At 41.9% G+C, this 16,042-nt stretch overlaps 2 protein-coding genes across 2 annotated transcripts; one reads left to right on the top strand and one right to left on the bottom strand.

The window, feature by feature from the left end:
* Window positions 1-522: 522 nt before the first annotated feature.
* On the bottom strand, window positions 523-7,254 carry ap4m1 (adaptor related protein complex 4 subunit mu 1). The gene is made up of 16 exons (XM_024394082.1): window positions 7,020-7,254; window positions 6,794-6,855; window positions 6,583-6,668; window positions 6,364-6,470; window positions 6,099-6,195; window positions 5,827-5,937; window positions 5,576-5,656; window positions 5,397-5,459; window positions 4,712-4,778; window positions 4,502-4,555; window positions 3,979-4,085; window positions 3,771-3,862; window positions 3,527-3,571; window positions 3,233-3,283; window positions 2,978-3,095; window positions 523-878 (listed from the first exon to the last, which is right to left on the bottom strand). Exons 2-16 carry the CDS (start codon window positions 6,849-6,851, stop codon window positions 687-689), a joined length of 1,329 nt encoding a protein of 442 aa, XP_024249850.1. The 5' UTR covers window positions 6,852-6,855; window positions 7,020-7,254; the 3' UTR covers window positions 523-686.
* A 240-nt stretch (window positions 7,255-7,494) lies between these two features.
* On the top strand, window positions 7,495-15,282 carry taf9 (TAF9 RNA polymerase II, TATA box binding protein (TBP)-associated factor). The gene is made up of 7 exons (XM_024394083.2): window positions 7,495-7,583; window positions 8,130-8,211; window positions 8,339-8,475; window positions 8,572-8,706; window positions 8,821-8,902; window positions 9,107-9,217; window positions 14,929-15,282. Exons 1-7 carry the CDS (start codon window positions 7,548-7,550, stop codon window positions 15,084-15,086), a joined length of 741 nt encoding a protein of 246 aa, XP_024249851.1. The 5' UTR covers window positions 7,495-7,547; the 3' UTR covers window positions 15,087-15,282.
* The last annotated feature ends 760 nt before the right edge of the window (window positions 15,283-16,042 follow it).

Raw genomic sequence — 16,042 nt, 5'->3', positions numbered from 1 at the left:
AATTCCTTCAACCTCATGGCTTAGTTTTTGCTCTGACATGCACTATCAACTATGGGATCTTATATAGACAGGTGTGTGCCTTTCCAAATCATATCCAATCAATTGAATTTACCACAGGTGGACTCAAGTCAAAGGGTGGCTACTTTGAAGAATCTCAAATATATTTTGTTTCAACACTTTTTAGGTTACATGTGTTATTTTATAGTTTGATGTCTTCACTATTATTCTACAATGTAGAAAATAGTTAAAATAAAGAAAAACCCTTGAATGAGTAGGTGTTTTGACTGGTACTGTGTGTGTAATATATATATATATACACACATACTTTTTATCTAGCTGTGGACCCCCTGCAGTACCTCTGCGGACCTCCAGGGGTTGGTCCTGGTTATTTGTATATTGATCCTGATTATCCCTGCATTACAGAAACTCAAATGTGCTGAATATGTTTTTATGTACATTCATAGACTTTCCTGAATGATTTCCCACATGACATAATATAAGGACAATAGTGAAATGTAGGGGTAACTTTTTGATGTAGTAGATTTGTATTGGGTCACTCCGTCATATACCAGAATAAACATTTGATACAAAAGTCCCTTGACGTTTTCAGGCAGTCAGGATCGGGGCTCACATCTGTACTGAGAGTCTGACTGATCAATGGTGTGTGTATGTACTGTATGTCCGTATCAGATACGGATGGTATACGAGTCTGAATGGGTTACATAGCGGACCCAGCGTTGCGACGGTCCAGGCTGTATCGGGGACAGGCGGAGGAATCTAATTTGCAGTCCTGTGCTGGTGTACTTCGGCAGCTCAAAGTTCAGACTGACCGGTCCCACTTCCTGTAATGAGGCAGCGCTAAGGCCAGAGACCTCCAGCTGAATGTACAGAGAGAGAGGAAGTGGTCAGCATGTTGGTCAATCATATACAAAGTTGTCTATCTACTATTAGGGGCATATAATGCACTTGCAAAGTTTTCACTAACGTACAAGACCAGTCAAAAGTTTGGACACACCTACTCATTCTAGGGTTTTTCTTTATTTTACTATTTTCTACATTGTAGAATAAATGTGAAGACATTAAAACAATGAAATAACACATATGGAATCATGTAGAAACCAAAAAAAGTGTAAAACAAATCAAAATATTTTATATTTGAGATTCTTCAAAGTAGCCACCCTTTGCCTTGATGACAGCTTTGCACACACATGGTATTCTCTCACATGGTATTCTCTCAACCAGCGCATGCATTTCAATTAAAAAGGTATGCCTTGTTAAAAGTTCATTTGTGGAATTTCTTTCCTTCTTAATGCGTTTGAGCCAATCAGTTGTGTTGTGACAAGGTAGGATTGGTATAAAGAAGATAACCCTACAGCAAGAACAGCTCAAATAAGCAAAGAGAAACGACAGTCCATCGTTACTTTAAGACATGAATGTCAATCAATCTGGAAAATTTCAAGAACTTCAAGTGCAGTCGCAAAAACCATCAAGCGCTATGATAAAACTGGCTCTCATGAGGCCCGCCACAGGAAAGGAAGACCCAGAGTTACCTCTGCTGCAGAGGATAAGTTAGAGTTACCAGCCTCAAAAATGGCCAATTAACTGCACCTCAGATTGCAGCCCAAATAAATGCTTCACAGAGTTCAAGTAACAGACATCTCAACATCAACTGTTCAGAGACTGTGCGAATCAGGCCTTCATGGTCGAATTGCTGCAAAGAAACCACTACTAAAGGACACCAAGGGTAGCCTAGTAGTTAGAGCGTTGGACTAGTAACCGGAAGGTTGCAAGTTCAAACACCTGAGCTGACAAGGTACAAATCTGTCGTTCTGCCCCTGAACAGGCAGTTAACCCACTGTTCCTAGGCCGTCATTGAAAATAAGAATTTGTTCTTAACTGACTTGCCTAGTTAAATAAAGGTAAAAAAAAATAATAAGAAGAAGAGACTTGCTTGGGCCAAGAAACATGAGCAATGGACATTAGACTGGTGGAAATCTGTCCTTTGGTCTGATGAGTCCAAATCTGAGATTTTTGGTTCTAACCGCTGTCTTTGTGAGACGCAGAGTAGGTGAACGTATGATCTCCACATGTGTGGTTCCCACCGTGAAGCATGGTGGAGGAGTCATGTTGTGGGTGTGCTTTGCTGGTGACATTGTGTGATTTATTTTGAATTCAAGGTACACTTAGCCAGCATGGCTGCATTGATACGCCATCTCATCTGGTTTGCTCTTAGTGGGACTATCATTTGTTTTTCAACAGGACAATGACCCAAAACACACCGCCAGGCTGTGCAATGGCTATTTGATCAAGAAGGAGAGTGATGGCGTGCTGCATCAGATGACCTGGCCTCCACAATCACCCGACCTCAACCCAATTGAGATGGTTTGGGATGAGTTGGACCACAGAGTGAAGGAAAAGCAGCCAACAAGTGCTCAGGATGTGAAAACTCTTTCAAGACAGTTGGAATAACATTCCTCATGAAGCAGGTTGAGAGAATGCCGAGAATGTGCAAAGCTGTCAATAAAGCAAAGGGTGGCTACTTTGAAGAATCTCAAATGTAAAATAAAATATTTTGATTTGTTTCACAGTTTTTTGGTTACTACATGATTCCATATGTGTTATGTCATACCTTTGATGTCTTCACTATTATTATACAATGTAGAAAATAGTACAAATAAAGAAAAAATGAATGAATAGCTATGTCCAAACTTTTGAATGGTACTGCATGGTAACCATTCGATGCTGTCTGCATATGCATCATTGCTCTATGCGAAATGGCTCATGGATTTTGAGAACCTGATCTGCACCTAACAATCTGATCTACAGCAAACACGTGTGCAGAGGTGATTCTTCCTGATTGATAAGAAGTTCCTGATTTCCTGACTTCATAATAATTGAAACTGGCCTATTATACTCTCACACTACCAGTATCTACTATTTCCATGTTTCCCATTGTTGTTCGGATATGTTTAGTCACCTTGAACAGGGCGGAGAGCTGTGCGCCCCCAGGGAAGCGAGGGATCTCCCAATGGACAGCCTTGTTTTTTGGCTGCAGCTCAGCACTCTGGTCTGGGCTGCTCAACTCCTGAGAGAGACTGGAGAACAAAGAGGGTGAGAAAAGAGAGAGGAGGGGGAGCTTGTTATGTAGTGTGTGTGTGTGGGGGGGTTACACATAGTGAGAGAAAGCAAAAGATGGAGGGAACATGAGATAGAAAAAGGAGTTTCTTCTCACCGAAGCGAGCCCTTGGGTACCGGTATTGTAATAGAAACATTAATAGCAGCGCTGTAAGAGAAAAGAGATTGCCTCAGTGACAGAGGGACCTAAGTTGCAGCCCAGTCAGAGAAGGCAAGGACAATCACACTGACAGACTACACGATCATATGTTATTAAACTATTATAATGTGCATCATACAACATGATAAAGTGTTCAATGACTACCACATATGCTCCATGCAAACTCTACATTCTCAACATACAGAAGATGCATATCAGCAAATAAACATTTCCTGTTAATGGAGAACTGACCTCTTTGGGGGCAGGTCACACCGCAGCTTCAGGTACATCAACAACCTACAGGGGAAGAACAAGTGTGTATTAAGGGTGGTGGTTGGGTTGTTTAAAGACTTGATTTCCCAACACTCAAGTTAGTAAAATGGGGAAGTTAAAATGACTGTCATCAAAGAGTAAGGGAAATCTGTGTGTTCTACATATTCTGAGATGGTTCTGGTAAAGGGTTCTCTACCCAACATGAATGAACAGGGTTCTGTACCTGCCACCACTGTCCCTCTCTATAGAAGGGAATAGACGGAATGGAGGGGCTGTGGGCAGGTCATCACACAACTGGTATTGCATCACTGTTTGCTAGAGAAGGAAAATGTTTGTAAGAAACTGTGAGAGAATAAATTGGTTTATATAACAGTGAGATACAAGTATTGTTGTAGTGTTTGTGTGTGTGATTTAGTAAATTCCATGAGCACCTCTCCTTGGCTGGGACACACTTTCAGAATTCTATAGGTGTCAAACTCATCCAGCCTGACAGCCTGGTGGAAGCTGCACTCATCCACACGAACAGCTGCCCCATAACCTGAGAGGAGAGAGGGTGGGGGAAGGGAAACTACATTTGGAATATATGGCAGAATCCTAATTTGAATAAAAGTCGATAGCAGACTTTTGTATAATACCTTGATGTCAATGAGAGAGCTGAACGAGAATGTGTGCAAATATGAATCCATGGGAATTCAGCCCATAGTGACTGTGCTCTTCCACAACATGGATAAGAGTACAACTAAAGGTCAATAACATCCATTATGACAATCAATGCCGTGGCAGGGAATCATACGTTTTAATACAATGGTCTCATATTCATCTTATGCAGGATTTTACAGGAAGTGTAGTAATCATTCAGGTCACCCATACAGTCCGCACAGTGACTGCTGATCTTATCAAATTGACTAATATTGCCAGTGAAGGATGTAGTATTTGCAAAGGGATGGTACCAACCGCTCAGCTGGGACTTTCCTATGCTGAACTCTTCATTCAGTCCAATCCGCATCTCTATCAACAGGGTGAGGAACAGAGTAGAGGGGAAAAGGGAGAGAAAGTGATGAGAATTTGACACGGAGGAATTCGGATTTGTACTTGCCCTCTATTTACCGTACCTACTCTGGCAGCTTATCATTCAAAATGAAGACTTGAAACACGAAAACTCACCTGAGCAACTTGGCATGTAACACTTCACTCTGATCTCTCCCTCAATGTCTGCCTTCATCAGAACTCCCTGGAGAACAGTGAGGGAATTAATTGCTTTGAGAGAAAGAAATGGAAAGGACAGAAAGTAAGTAAGTATAGGTTAAAGTGCAACTCTGCCCCTTTTCAAGCTCATATTCATGATCTCCAGCAACCAAGCCAGAGATGTGAAAACAGCGCATTTCTATGCCTTGAAGAAAAAATATATAATATAATTATATAATTGGTTCTACCCAATGACCTCATCAGAAGTTACAACAGTGATTTTCAAACACTATGAGATGTGTGGTGACTTAGAGAGCAAGAAACTCGTTACAGGTTTTGAAAATCACAATATTTTAAAACGTTTAATCCTATGTTTAATATCCCTAACTACGTTTACAAAATACAAACATTTGGTAGAAACACACCACTGGTGGGAAAATGCACATATTTTCTTTATGCAGATTTTAGAATATTCACATGAAAATCTGTCGCCAATTGGATGGACACCTAGCTACAGAGCAGCGGTTTTTTAGGACCGTTCTTCTTATCCTCTTAACTACAGATCATAGAAATGCGCCATTTTCACATATGTAGAGAGACTTGACCTTTAAGGAAGAGATACTGATCATATGCATGGCTCCACCATGTAATCGGTGATACTTACATTGGCACCAATGACTACAGACATCCTTTCAATCACATCCACAAATATCTCGTTTTTGCCTCCCTGAAGACAGAAGGGAAAAAACAAGGTGTTGAATACATATATACAAAGAATTCATACATATCTGTACATCTTCATCGATCAACACACTAACATCCAGCAGTAGACACATTCTTTACCTGTTCTCCTTGACTTGACACGATGGGCCGTGTGGCAGCTGCACTGGGGGCCACTTTATTCTGCTGGGTGTCTGCTCCAAACTGACCAGGAGGGAAAAGAAAGTGGAATAAAAGAGCTGAGTAAGTAGGGCTCAACATGTTAAGGTTAAAAAGCAGATAACTAGGAAATGTTAGCAAATGGGACCCAGTGCACTTATTTTCAGGGCAGCCCCAAGAGTCAGTGTGATTGTGACCATGCATTGGTGTCTTACCAGCCCCACGTTACTAAGGTCAAACAAGCTGAAGGGTTTGGAGCTGACCGCCTCAGTCTGGATGAAGTTCTTTAGGATATCAGTAGAGGTCGTCTGAATGTAACCAAAGTCCTGATGGGGATAAAGTGAGAGAAAGGTGGGACGAGAGAGAGGGAGGAAAATAGATGACAGTGGGAATAAGGAGGAACGGAGATAGGCATGGATAACTAGGACCAAATATAGGGCCTTCAAAATGGCATAAAGATGGATGCCAGAAGAGAGAGAATACTCACCACTACCTCATCCAACAGCTCATAAATGAGAGCAAAGTTCATCTGGACAGACTTCTCTGACAGACAACCACAGTAGTCCTTAACCAGGGCTGTTAATCTGTGACACACAGTAAGCAAAACATTAATGCACGCATGCACACGCACACACACACAGTAGAGGCCAACCTGTAAATCAGGTTGTTGTGGAGAGACTGATGCACACCAAATGAGATATTAAATACACAGAAAGCTACTTGTAGAATACATTCCTTACAGACACAATTACCTATTTAGGAACTCGATGATGGTGAAGGGAGAGGCATCAGCTTTCGTCGTGGCAACCCAATAGAGCCCTCCCTGTCTGATGTGAACAAAATGCAGCTCCTTGTGTTTCTGTGGGCAACCATGGAGGGAAATCACATTACTGTTTGAAACTATGATTATACCGTAATAGACGGCTGATCAAAACCCACACCATACCGATTTGCCAAACCCTTCAACTTACCATTACAACTGGAGGTTGGCCACCAGTCAATGCAGTGACCATCTCATAGAATTTGTTGACAGCATCTTTTCCAGCTTCACCACGGACTGACAACTCAGGGTTAAGGCCATTCATTATTCACAGCATTTCCACTGACAACTCACTGGGAGAAATGCCTGAAGATTAAGGATATGTGTAAGAGGGAAAGGTAAGATATTATGATGTAGGATACAGTCTTTGTAGATGAGGTGATCTCCTTTGGAGGACAATATGAACACCTGGGATATCATCTTCCTAGAGGGAAATAAAAAAAAACTATGCATGTTAGTCGGTAACATCAACCGAAGTTAACTCCAACTAACATTATAACGACCATGACATCGACAAACCCACTGTGAGCTCTGACTATCAAACATCAGCATTTCAAATGTTATTCAGTGTTTATGAGATTTACGTACCAGCAGCCAAATAGCAATCTACTTAACGTTACTTGTCTAGGAATCGTGCCTCCAATCGTGTCTGCTTTCCTACAGGATGGTTGCTTAGCTACTTGATAATACAAAATACCAAAATCCCTACGTTGACAGAAATGTAAACTCGAAGAAGATAGGTATCACATTATTCGTAACTAGCTGGCTAGCTAGCCATCGTTTATTTACGCGTCAATTCTTATTTGGTGTTTGTTGACTGGCAGCTAAATCAACCTCGAGTTTCACAGCGCCACCTAGGGAGATTATTTCAGTTCCTGCACTTTCAATTTCACAACAGCTAGAGTTGTATTTTTGCATCATAGAATAGCTAGCTATATATTTTATTGGATCAATGCATTTACAGTAAATGTGTATATTTTATAAAGCCCCCAAATAATATAAAACTAAGTGTCATAAACGCGGTGAACCAGAGGGTGGCGGTACTATATGCATATTGATTTTATTTTAGTACGGCTGTGCGGAAGTGGATGGGCGGGGTAAGGGTCAAACGTGAAAATGGCTTCTCCGAAAACTGTTCCTAAAGATGCACAGGTAGGAGTAAACCGTCTAAGGTACCATTTCTGAGATGTCATAGTTTCATGAGTGTAGCTTCAGTGGTGATGAGTGTTTAGTTAGATATATTTTATGACAGCTGAATTCAAGTTTCTAGTTTTTGCAGGATTGTGTCAAAAGTTCGCTAGCTAGTGAGCTCGCTAACGTTAGCTAGCTACGGTAACTAGCTAAGAAATTTAGCTAGCTTGGTATTTATTTGTCAGCTAGCTAACGTTAGAACTAGAAGAACTGACGCTCTTAATTTTAAATGTGCATTTGTAGAGTAGCTGTCCAGCAATATAACTCCATATCATTCTAACGTTGTTTTTGTGTAATGGCATCTACTTGCCTATTGGGAATGGTAACTAATAGCTAGCTTGTTAGTTAGCAGGACAAGCTAACGTCAGCTGCTGACTGTTATTGTTGTAACTAGCTAGTGCAGTTGATGACAACACATGGAAATGTTACTCTACTTCATGTTTGTCCATGCAGCCACACAGCATACTGCATTTCTTGCTTATGTGCTCATATTTTTCCATTGCAAAGGTTATGATCCAAATCCTCAAAGACATGGGGATAACAGAGTATGAGCCCAGAGTTATTAATCAAATGCTGGAATTTACCTACAGTAAGTATACATTCAACTCTCTCAGGTTAGTTATGCTCAGTGTGCAATATTGCATGTTTAGTAGTTACAAGACACCAACGTATCAAGACAATGAACAGCCGTCCTTATATATCATTTGATTTTACAGGATATGTGACAACTATTATTGAGGATGCCAAAATCTATGCAACACATGCCAAGAAGAACATTGTGGATGCTGACGACATAAGACTTGCAATCCAGTGTCGAATGGACCAGTCCTTCACCTCCCCACCACCACGAGATGTAAGATTTAAAACTAGTGCCAAGACAGACATTACATTTTTTTCTGATGTTCATAAATGATCTAGACTAACTCCTGACAATGTTGTCTTTGTGTAGTTCCTGCTGGATGTAGCTAGGCAGAAGAACCAGACCCCTCTGCCCTTGATTAAGCCATACACTGGGCCACGCCTGCCCCCTGACCGTTACTGTCTTACTGCTCCTAACTACAGGCTTAAGTCCATACAGAAAAAGGTAGCCTTATGTTCTGCTTTGCAGAATTTACTGCACTTGCAATCAATGTTTATTGTATTCTATTCCAGTATGTTCTCTTTTGTGAATCCTTCTGACTGTTCCTCTTCTGTGCAGGTGTCCTCATCTGCGGGGAGAATAACAGTGCCTCGCCTCAGTATAGGAGCTGTGTCCAGCAGGCCCAGCACGCCTACCCTTGGTGAGCGACCCTTTTGTGCAATCTACGTTTTCACTCATACCTTGTCATTTTATTACATGTTTTTTTTTAACACACTGCTCCAAGTCCTTATTTGACAGTGGGATGTGGGTTTGCTTCCTGGTGTGCAGACCTGTTTCTACCATATCTGTTGTTTTATAATGAAACAGAAAATACATGTACTCCTTCCTTCCTGCATGTTTCCAGGCACTCCCTCAGTGCAGTCAGTCACAACCAAAGTGGGGACGCCAGTGTCACTCTCGGGGCAGCGCTTCAGCGTTCAGATCCCATCCTCACAGACTGCAGCCTCCAAGTCCTGTAAGACTAACCTTAATTTCACACTGCTAACTTGCTTCAGATTGCTGGTGAAGGAGTCTACTGTAATCTTATAAATGGTATACTATGTATTCACATCATTAGAGAATGTCGCCGGAGGAAATGGTGGCCGGTTTACGAGCTCCTGACCAATTGTGTGATCTCTAATAATTAAAGACGTCTCAAGGTTCTTCTCACCTTAGTTAGTATGGACTACAGACTATTATGAGGTATTCTATCTGTATTTTTCGTAGCTGTTTATTTACTGTCACAAACTGGTGCTGGCACTAAGACCTTAATCAGCGAGCTGTATAGGACCATAAAAAAACTGAATTCCATTTTATCTAATTTCTACCAGCGCCCCGGTCCAGGGTAAGATGGCGCTGGAGCAGAAGGCAGACGTGCCCCCAACTGATAGTTTTTTTGTTCATTTGTAACTTGCTGCTACCGTCTCTTATGACCGAAAATAACTTCTAGACATCAGGACTGCAATTACTCACCATGAACTAGCAGAATCCTTTTTCTTCTTTCACAACTCTGACGAGCCCGAGGCGGAGGACATACAGCTCCCTCGGGAGCAGGCCCAGATCCCCATGATCTGCGTGGAGAAAGAGAAGCCGGAGAGCGGGCTGCCTTCTGAGAAGGCGATCGAATAAACCCCCACTTCCCTCAATTCTGCTAGAAAACATGCAATCTTTGGACAATAAAATCGACGAGTTACGGGGAAGATTAAACTACCAATGGGACATTAAAAAGAGTAACATCTTATGCTTCACGGAGTCGTGGCTGAACGACGTCAATATCAACATACAGCTGGCTGGTTATATAATGTACCGGCAGAGGCTGCACTCTTAAACAAGAAAACGCTCACACAGAGGCTGCACTCCTAGTAGCCGGGGACTTTAATGCAGGGAAACTTAAATAAGATTGACCAAGTTTCTATCAGCATGTTAAATGTGCAACCAGAGGGAAAAGAACTATGGACCACCTACAGTTGAAGTCGGAAGTTTACATACACTTAGGTTGGAGTCATTAAAACTCGTTTTTCAACCACTCCACAAATGTCTCGTTAACAAACTATAGTTTTGGCATGTCGGTTCGTTTCCACAAGTCTGGTTCATCCTTAGGAGCAATTTCCAAATGCCCGAAGGTACCACGTTCATCTGTAAAAACAATAGTACGCAAGTATAAACACCATGGGACCACGCAGCCGCCATACTGCTCAGGAAGGAGACACGTTCTATCACCTAGAGATAAACGTACTTTGGTGCGAAAAGTACAAATCAATCCCAGAGCAACAGCAAAGGACCATGTGAAGATGCTGGAGGAAACCGGTACAAAAGTATCTATATCCACAGTACAACGAGTCCTATATCAACACAACCTGAAAGGCTGCTCAGCAAGGAAGAAGCCACTGCTCTAAACCCAACATAAAAAAAACAGACTACGGTTTGCAACTGCACATGGGGACAAAGATTGTACTTTTTAGAGAAATGTCCTCTGGTCTGATGAAACAAAAATATAACTGTTTGGCCATAATGACCATTGTTATGTTTGGAGGAAAAAGGGGGAGGCTTGCAAACCGAAGAACACCATCCCAGCCGTGAAGCATGGGGGTGGCAGCATCATGTTGTGGGGTGCTTTGCTGCAAGAGAGACTGGTGCACTTCACAAAATAGATGGCATCATGAGGAGGGGAAATTATGTGGATGTATTGAAGCAACATCTCAAGACATCATTCAGGAAGTTAAAGCTTGGTCGCAAATGGGTCTTCCAAATGGACAATGACCCCAAGCATACTTCCAAAGTTGTGTCAAAATGGCTTAAGGACAACAAAGTCAAGGTATTGGAGTGGCCATCACAAAGCCCTGACCTCAATCCTATAGAAAATGTGTGGGCAGAACTGAAAAGGCGTGTGCGAGCAAGGAGGCCTACAAACCTGACTTGGTTACACCAGCTCTGTCAGGAGGAATTGGCCAAAATTCACCCAACTTATTGTGGGGAGCTTGTGGAAGGCTACCTGAAACCTTTGACCCAAGTTAAGCAATTTGAAGGCAATGCTACCAAATACTGATTGAGTCTATGTAAACTTCTGACCCATGGAGAATGTGATGAAAGAAATAAAAGCTGAAATAAATAATTCTCTCTATTCTGACATTTCACATTTTTAAAATTAAGTTGTGATCCTAACTCCTAACCTAAGACAGGGAATTTTTTACTAGGATTAAATGTCATGAATTCTGAAACTGAGTTTAAATGTATTTGGCTAAGGTGTATGTAAACATCCAACTTCAACTGCGTACTCCACACACAGAGATGCATACAAAGCTCCATTTGGCAAATCTGACCATAATTCCTTCCTCCTGATTCCTGCTTACAAGCTAAAATTAAAGCAGGAACCACCAGATCAATAAAAAAGTAAGATGAAGCGAATGCTAAGCTACTGGACTGTTTTGCTAGCACAGACTGGAATATGTTCTGGGATTCTTCCAATGGCATTGAGGAGTACACCGCATCTGTCATTGGCTTCATCAATAAGTGCATTGATGACTTCGCCCCCATAGTGACTGTACGTACATACCCCAACTAGAAGCCATGGATTACAGGCAGCATCTGCATTGAGCTAAAGGCTAGAGCTGCCACTTTCAAGGAGTGGGACTCTAACCCGGAAGCTTATAGGAAATCCTGCTATGCTCTCCGGCGAACCATCAAACAGACAAAGCATCAATACAGGACTAAGGTCGAGTCGTACTACACCGGCTCTGACGCTCGTCGGATGTGACGGGGCTTGCAAACCATTACAGACTACAAAGGGAAGGACAGCCAAGAGCTGCCCAGTGATACAAGCCTACCAGATGAGCTAAACTACTTCTATGCTCGCTTCGAGGCAAATAACACTTAAACTTGCATGAGAGCATCAGCTGTACCGGAAGACTGTGTGATCACGCTCTCCGCTGCCGATGTGAGTAGCACAGGTCAACATTCACAAGGCCACAGGGCCAGATGGATTACCAGGACGTGTACTGTGAGCATGCACTGACCAACTTGCAAGTTTCACTGACATTTTCAACCTCTCCCTGTCCGAGTCTGTAATACCTACAGTGGGGCAAAAAAGTATTTAGTCAGCCACCAATTGTGCAAGTTCTCCCACTTAAAAAGATGAGCGAGGCCTGTAATTTTCTTCATAGGTACACTTCAACTATGACAGAAAAAATGAGAGAAAAAAAATCCAGAAAATCACATTGTAGGATTTTTAATGAATTTATTTGCAAATTATGGTGGAAAATAAGTATTTGGTCACCTACAAACAAGCAAGATGTCTGGCTCTCACAGACCTGTAACTTCTTCTTTAAGAGGCTCCTCTGTCCTCCACTTGTTATCAGTATAAAAGACACCTGTCCACAACCTCAAACAGTCACACTCCAAACACCACTATGGCCAAGACCAAAGAGCTGTCAAAGGACACCAGAAACTAAATTGTAGACCTGCACCAGGCTGGGAAGACTGAATCTGCAATAGGTAAGCATCTTGGTTTGAAGAAATAGACTGTGGGAGCAATTATTAGGAAATGGAAGACATACAGGACTACTGATAATCTTCCTCGATCTTGGGCTCCACGCAAGATCTCACCCTGTGGGGTCAAAATGATCACAAGAACAGTGAGCAAAAATCCAAGAACCACACGGGGGGACCTAGTGAATGACCTGCAGAGAGCTGGGACCAAAGTAACAAAGCCTACCATCAGTAACACACTACGCCGCCAGGGACTCAAATCCTGCAGTGCCAGACGTGTCCCCCTGCTTAAGCCAGTACATGTCCAGGCCCGTCTGAAGTTTGCTAGAGAGCATTTGGATGATCCAGAAGAAGATTGGGAGAATGTCATATGGTCAGATGAAACCAAAATATAACTTTTTGGTTAAAAACTCAACTCGTCGTGTTTGGAGGACAAAGAATGCTGAGTTGCATCCAAAGAACACCATACCTACTGTGAATCATGGGTGTGGAAACATCATGCTTTGGGGCTGTTTATCTGCAAAGGGACCAGGACGACTGATCCGTGTAAAGGAAAGAATGAATGGGGCCATGTATCGTGAGATTTTGAGTGAAAACCTCCTTCCATCAGCAAGGGCATTGAAGATGAAACGTGGCTGGGTCTTTCAGCATGACAATGATCCCAAACACACCGCCCGGGCAACAAAGAAGTGGCTTCGTAAGAAGCATTTCAAGGTCCTGGAGTGGCCTAGCCAGTCTCCAGATCTCAACCCCATAGAAAATCTTTGGAGGGAGTTGAAAGTCCGTGTTGCCCAGCAACAGCCCCAAAACATCACTGCTCTAGAGGAGATCTGCATGGAGGAATGGGCTAAAATACCAGCAACAGTGTGTGTGAACCTTGTGAAGACTTACAGAAAACGTTTGACCTCTGTCATTGCCAACAAAGGGTATATATAACAAAGTATTGAGAAACTTTTGTTATTGACCAAATACTTATTTTCCACCATAATTTCCAAATAAATTCATAAAAAATCCTACAATGTGATTTTCTGGATTTTTTTCTTCCCCTCATTTTGTCTGTCATAGTTGAAGTGTACCTATGAGAGAGGCCTGTAATTTTCATCTTTTTAAGCGGGAGAACTTGCACAATTGGTGGCTGACTAAATACTTTTTTGCCCCACTGTATATGTTTTAAGCAGACCACCATAGTGACTGTCCCCAAGAAGGTCAGAGACCTGGAAGTGTGGTGCCAGGACACGAACCTCTCCCTCATAGTGGGCAAGACAAAGGAGCTTATTGTAGACTACAGGAAACGGAGGCCCGAACACACCCGCATTTACGTCAGGGCTGTAGTGGAGAAGGTCAAGAGCTTAAAGTTCCTGTGTTCACATCACTAATGACCTATCGTAGTCCAAGCACACCAACAAAGTCATGAGAGGGCACGACAATGCCTCTTTCACCCTTAGGAGGCTGAAAAGATTTTGCATGGGCCCTCGGATCCTCAAAGTTCTACAGCTGCACCGATGAGAGTATCTTCAATTGCTGCATCACAGCTTGGTATGGCAACTGTTCAGCATCCGACCACAAGGCACTACAGAGGGTAGTGCATACGGCCCAGTACATCACTGGAGCCGAATTCCCTACCATCCAGGACCTCTATACCAGGCAGTGTCAGAAGGCACTGAAAATTATTTACATTGACCTCCCATTTATTTATTTATCTTAATTTAATTGTTTTGCACTGACTCCCTTGACTGGCACAACTCACTAGACTCTATCTACACACTACACTGACACTCCAACACACACAGTACATAACACACAAACACATATGCTTATTGATGCCACACACGGACACACTTTCACATACGCTGCTGCTATGATTGTTCTATATCCTGATTACCTAGTCACTTTTACCCCTACCCCTTGATACTGTATTACCTCAACTACCTCGTAGCCCCGCACATTGACTCTGTACTGGTACTCATTGCATATACCCTTGTTATTGTTTGTATTGTTAATATTTCATTTTTATTTGGCAAATATTTATTTTTTTCAACTGCAAAAGTCTACACTTGTTATATTTGGCGCATGTAACCAATACGATTTAATTCAATTCAAGTCTCTCAGACGCTTCAATTCAGTTGTTTATTCACTTAATAAAATGTGCATTTTAAATGTTCATAATAAATCCTGATATTTTTGTATTTTGTTCTCCGACAGCCACACCATCCACCCCAATGGTTCAAAATGTTCTCATCAACCCCTCCCTGATCGGATCCAAAAAGATCCTCATCACCACCAACATGGTGTCACAGAACTCGGCCAGCGAATCGCTGAAGAGGAAGCATGAAGACGACGATGACTATGATGCATTATGACCTCATGGATAATCTGATAAAGGAGTCAGCTAGATGAAATCAAGAGTGTGCTGTAAATATAGTAGAAGGTAGTTTTGAGGTTAGCCAGCCAGCCTACAATTCCCCCATTATTGTTGTGGACATTTAGTAAGTGTAGTGTCATGCCTGTTTGCCACTAATTTTTGTATATAAAAATAAAAAAGTGTGAATAAATGTAGTCTATGAAATGTATTTTATGGAACACTAGTTGGACACATTACCACAGTGCAGGATTTAGCTTGAAACTAAGTTTAAAAAAATATATATTTATAAAGCTTGAAACTTCTAATGGTACTTCAAATGCAGAAAGCAAGATATGAGTGAATACAATAGGATTTTTACACTTCAGTCTGGGAATAGTTTAGAGGACTTGTTCCACTCAGTTGCTAATAGAGGGAGACGTCAATCTGATGACTTCAGGATCTGATTATTTTTATTGGGAATATACACTTGAATATCAAAGCAGTAGACTTGCGCACTTTTTGTCATTGTCCTGAGATGAACAGTAAGAAACTAATTGTCCTGTCAAAACTTCCCCAGCTACTACAACAATCAGATATTGCACATTAATAACGGAGTAACATAAGTATAGATGTACATTCGGACATATGGGTTTAAATTCTTAACTGGATTAGTGATGGATGTATGGTCCAAGAAACGGACCAAAACAAAGTTTATTGGTCGCGCACACAGTTCTCCTTTTCCCAGTCTCTAATCCCCATGTCTCAAGCTGACCATCATTCCTGTTCCCAAGAAATCTAAGACTACCTGCCACAATGATTACCACCCTGTAGCACTCACATGTAAGCATGAAGTCATTTGAAAGGCTGGTTATGGCACACATAAACTCCAACATCCCAGACACCCTAGACCAGGGATCATCAACTAGATTCAGTCACGGGCCAATTTTTTTATTGAGTGGATGTTCAGGGGACTGG

This window comes from Oncorhynchus tshawytscha, linkage group LG30, assembly GCF_018296145.1.
Source record: "Oncorhynchus tshawytscha isolate Ot180627B linkage group LG30, Otsh_v2.0, whole genome shotgun sequence".
NCBI classification, from domain to species: domain Eukaryota; kingdom Metazoa; phylum Chordata; class Actinopteri; order Salmoniformes; family Salmonidae; genus Oncorhynchus; species Oncorhynchus tshawytscha.
This window is presented reverse-complemented; position numbering and strand designations above follow the sequence as displayed.

Bases quoted from the DNA above. Each gene is read 5' to 3' on its own strand.
- ap4m1 (XM_024394082.1), bottom strand. From the start codon at position 6,851: ATGATATCCCAGGTGTTCATATTGTCCTCCAAAGGAGATCACCTCATC. The intron at 6,196-6,363 runs GTAATTGTGTCT...TGTGTGTCACAG, and splicing joins ATCATCGAGTTCCTAAATAG to ATTAACAGCCCTGGTTAAGG. The intron at 3,096-3,232 runs GTGAGAAGAAAC...TTTGTTCTCCAG, and splicing joins GTACCCAAGGGCTCGCTTCG to TCTCTCTCAGGAGTTGAGCA.
- taf9 (XM_024394083.2), top strand. From the start codon at position 7,548: ATGGCTTCTCCGAAAACTGTTCCTAAAGATGCACAG. The intron at 8,707-8,820 runs GTAGCCTTATGT...TCTTCTGTGCAG, and splicing joins TTAAGTCCATACAGAAAAAG to GTGTCCTCATCTGCGGGGAG. The intron at 9,218-14,928 runs GTAAGACTAACC...GTTCTCCGACAG, and splicing joins GACTGCAGCCTCCAAGTCCT to CCACACCATCCACCCCAATG.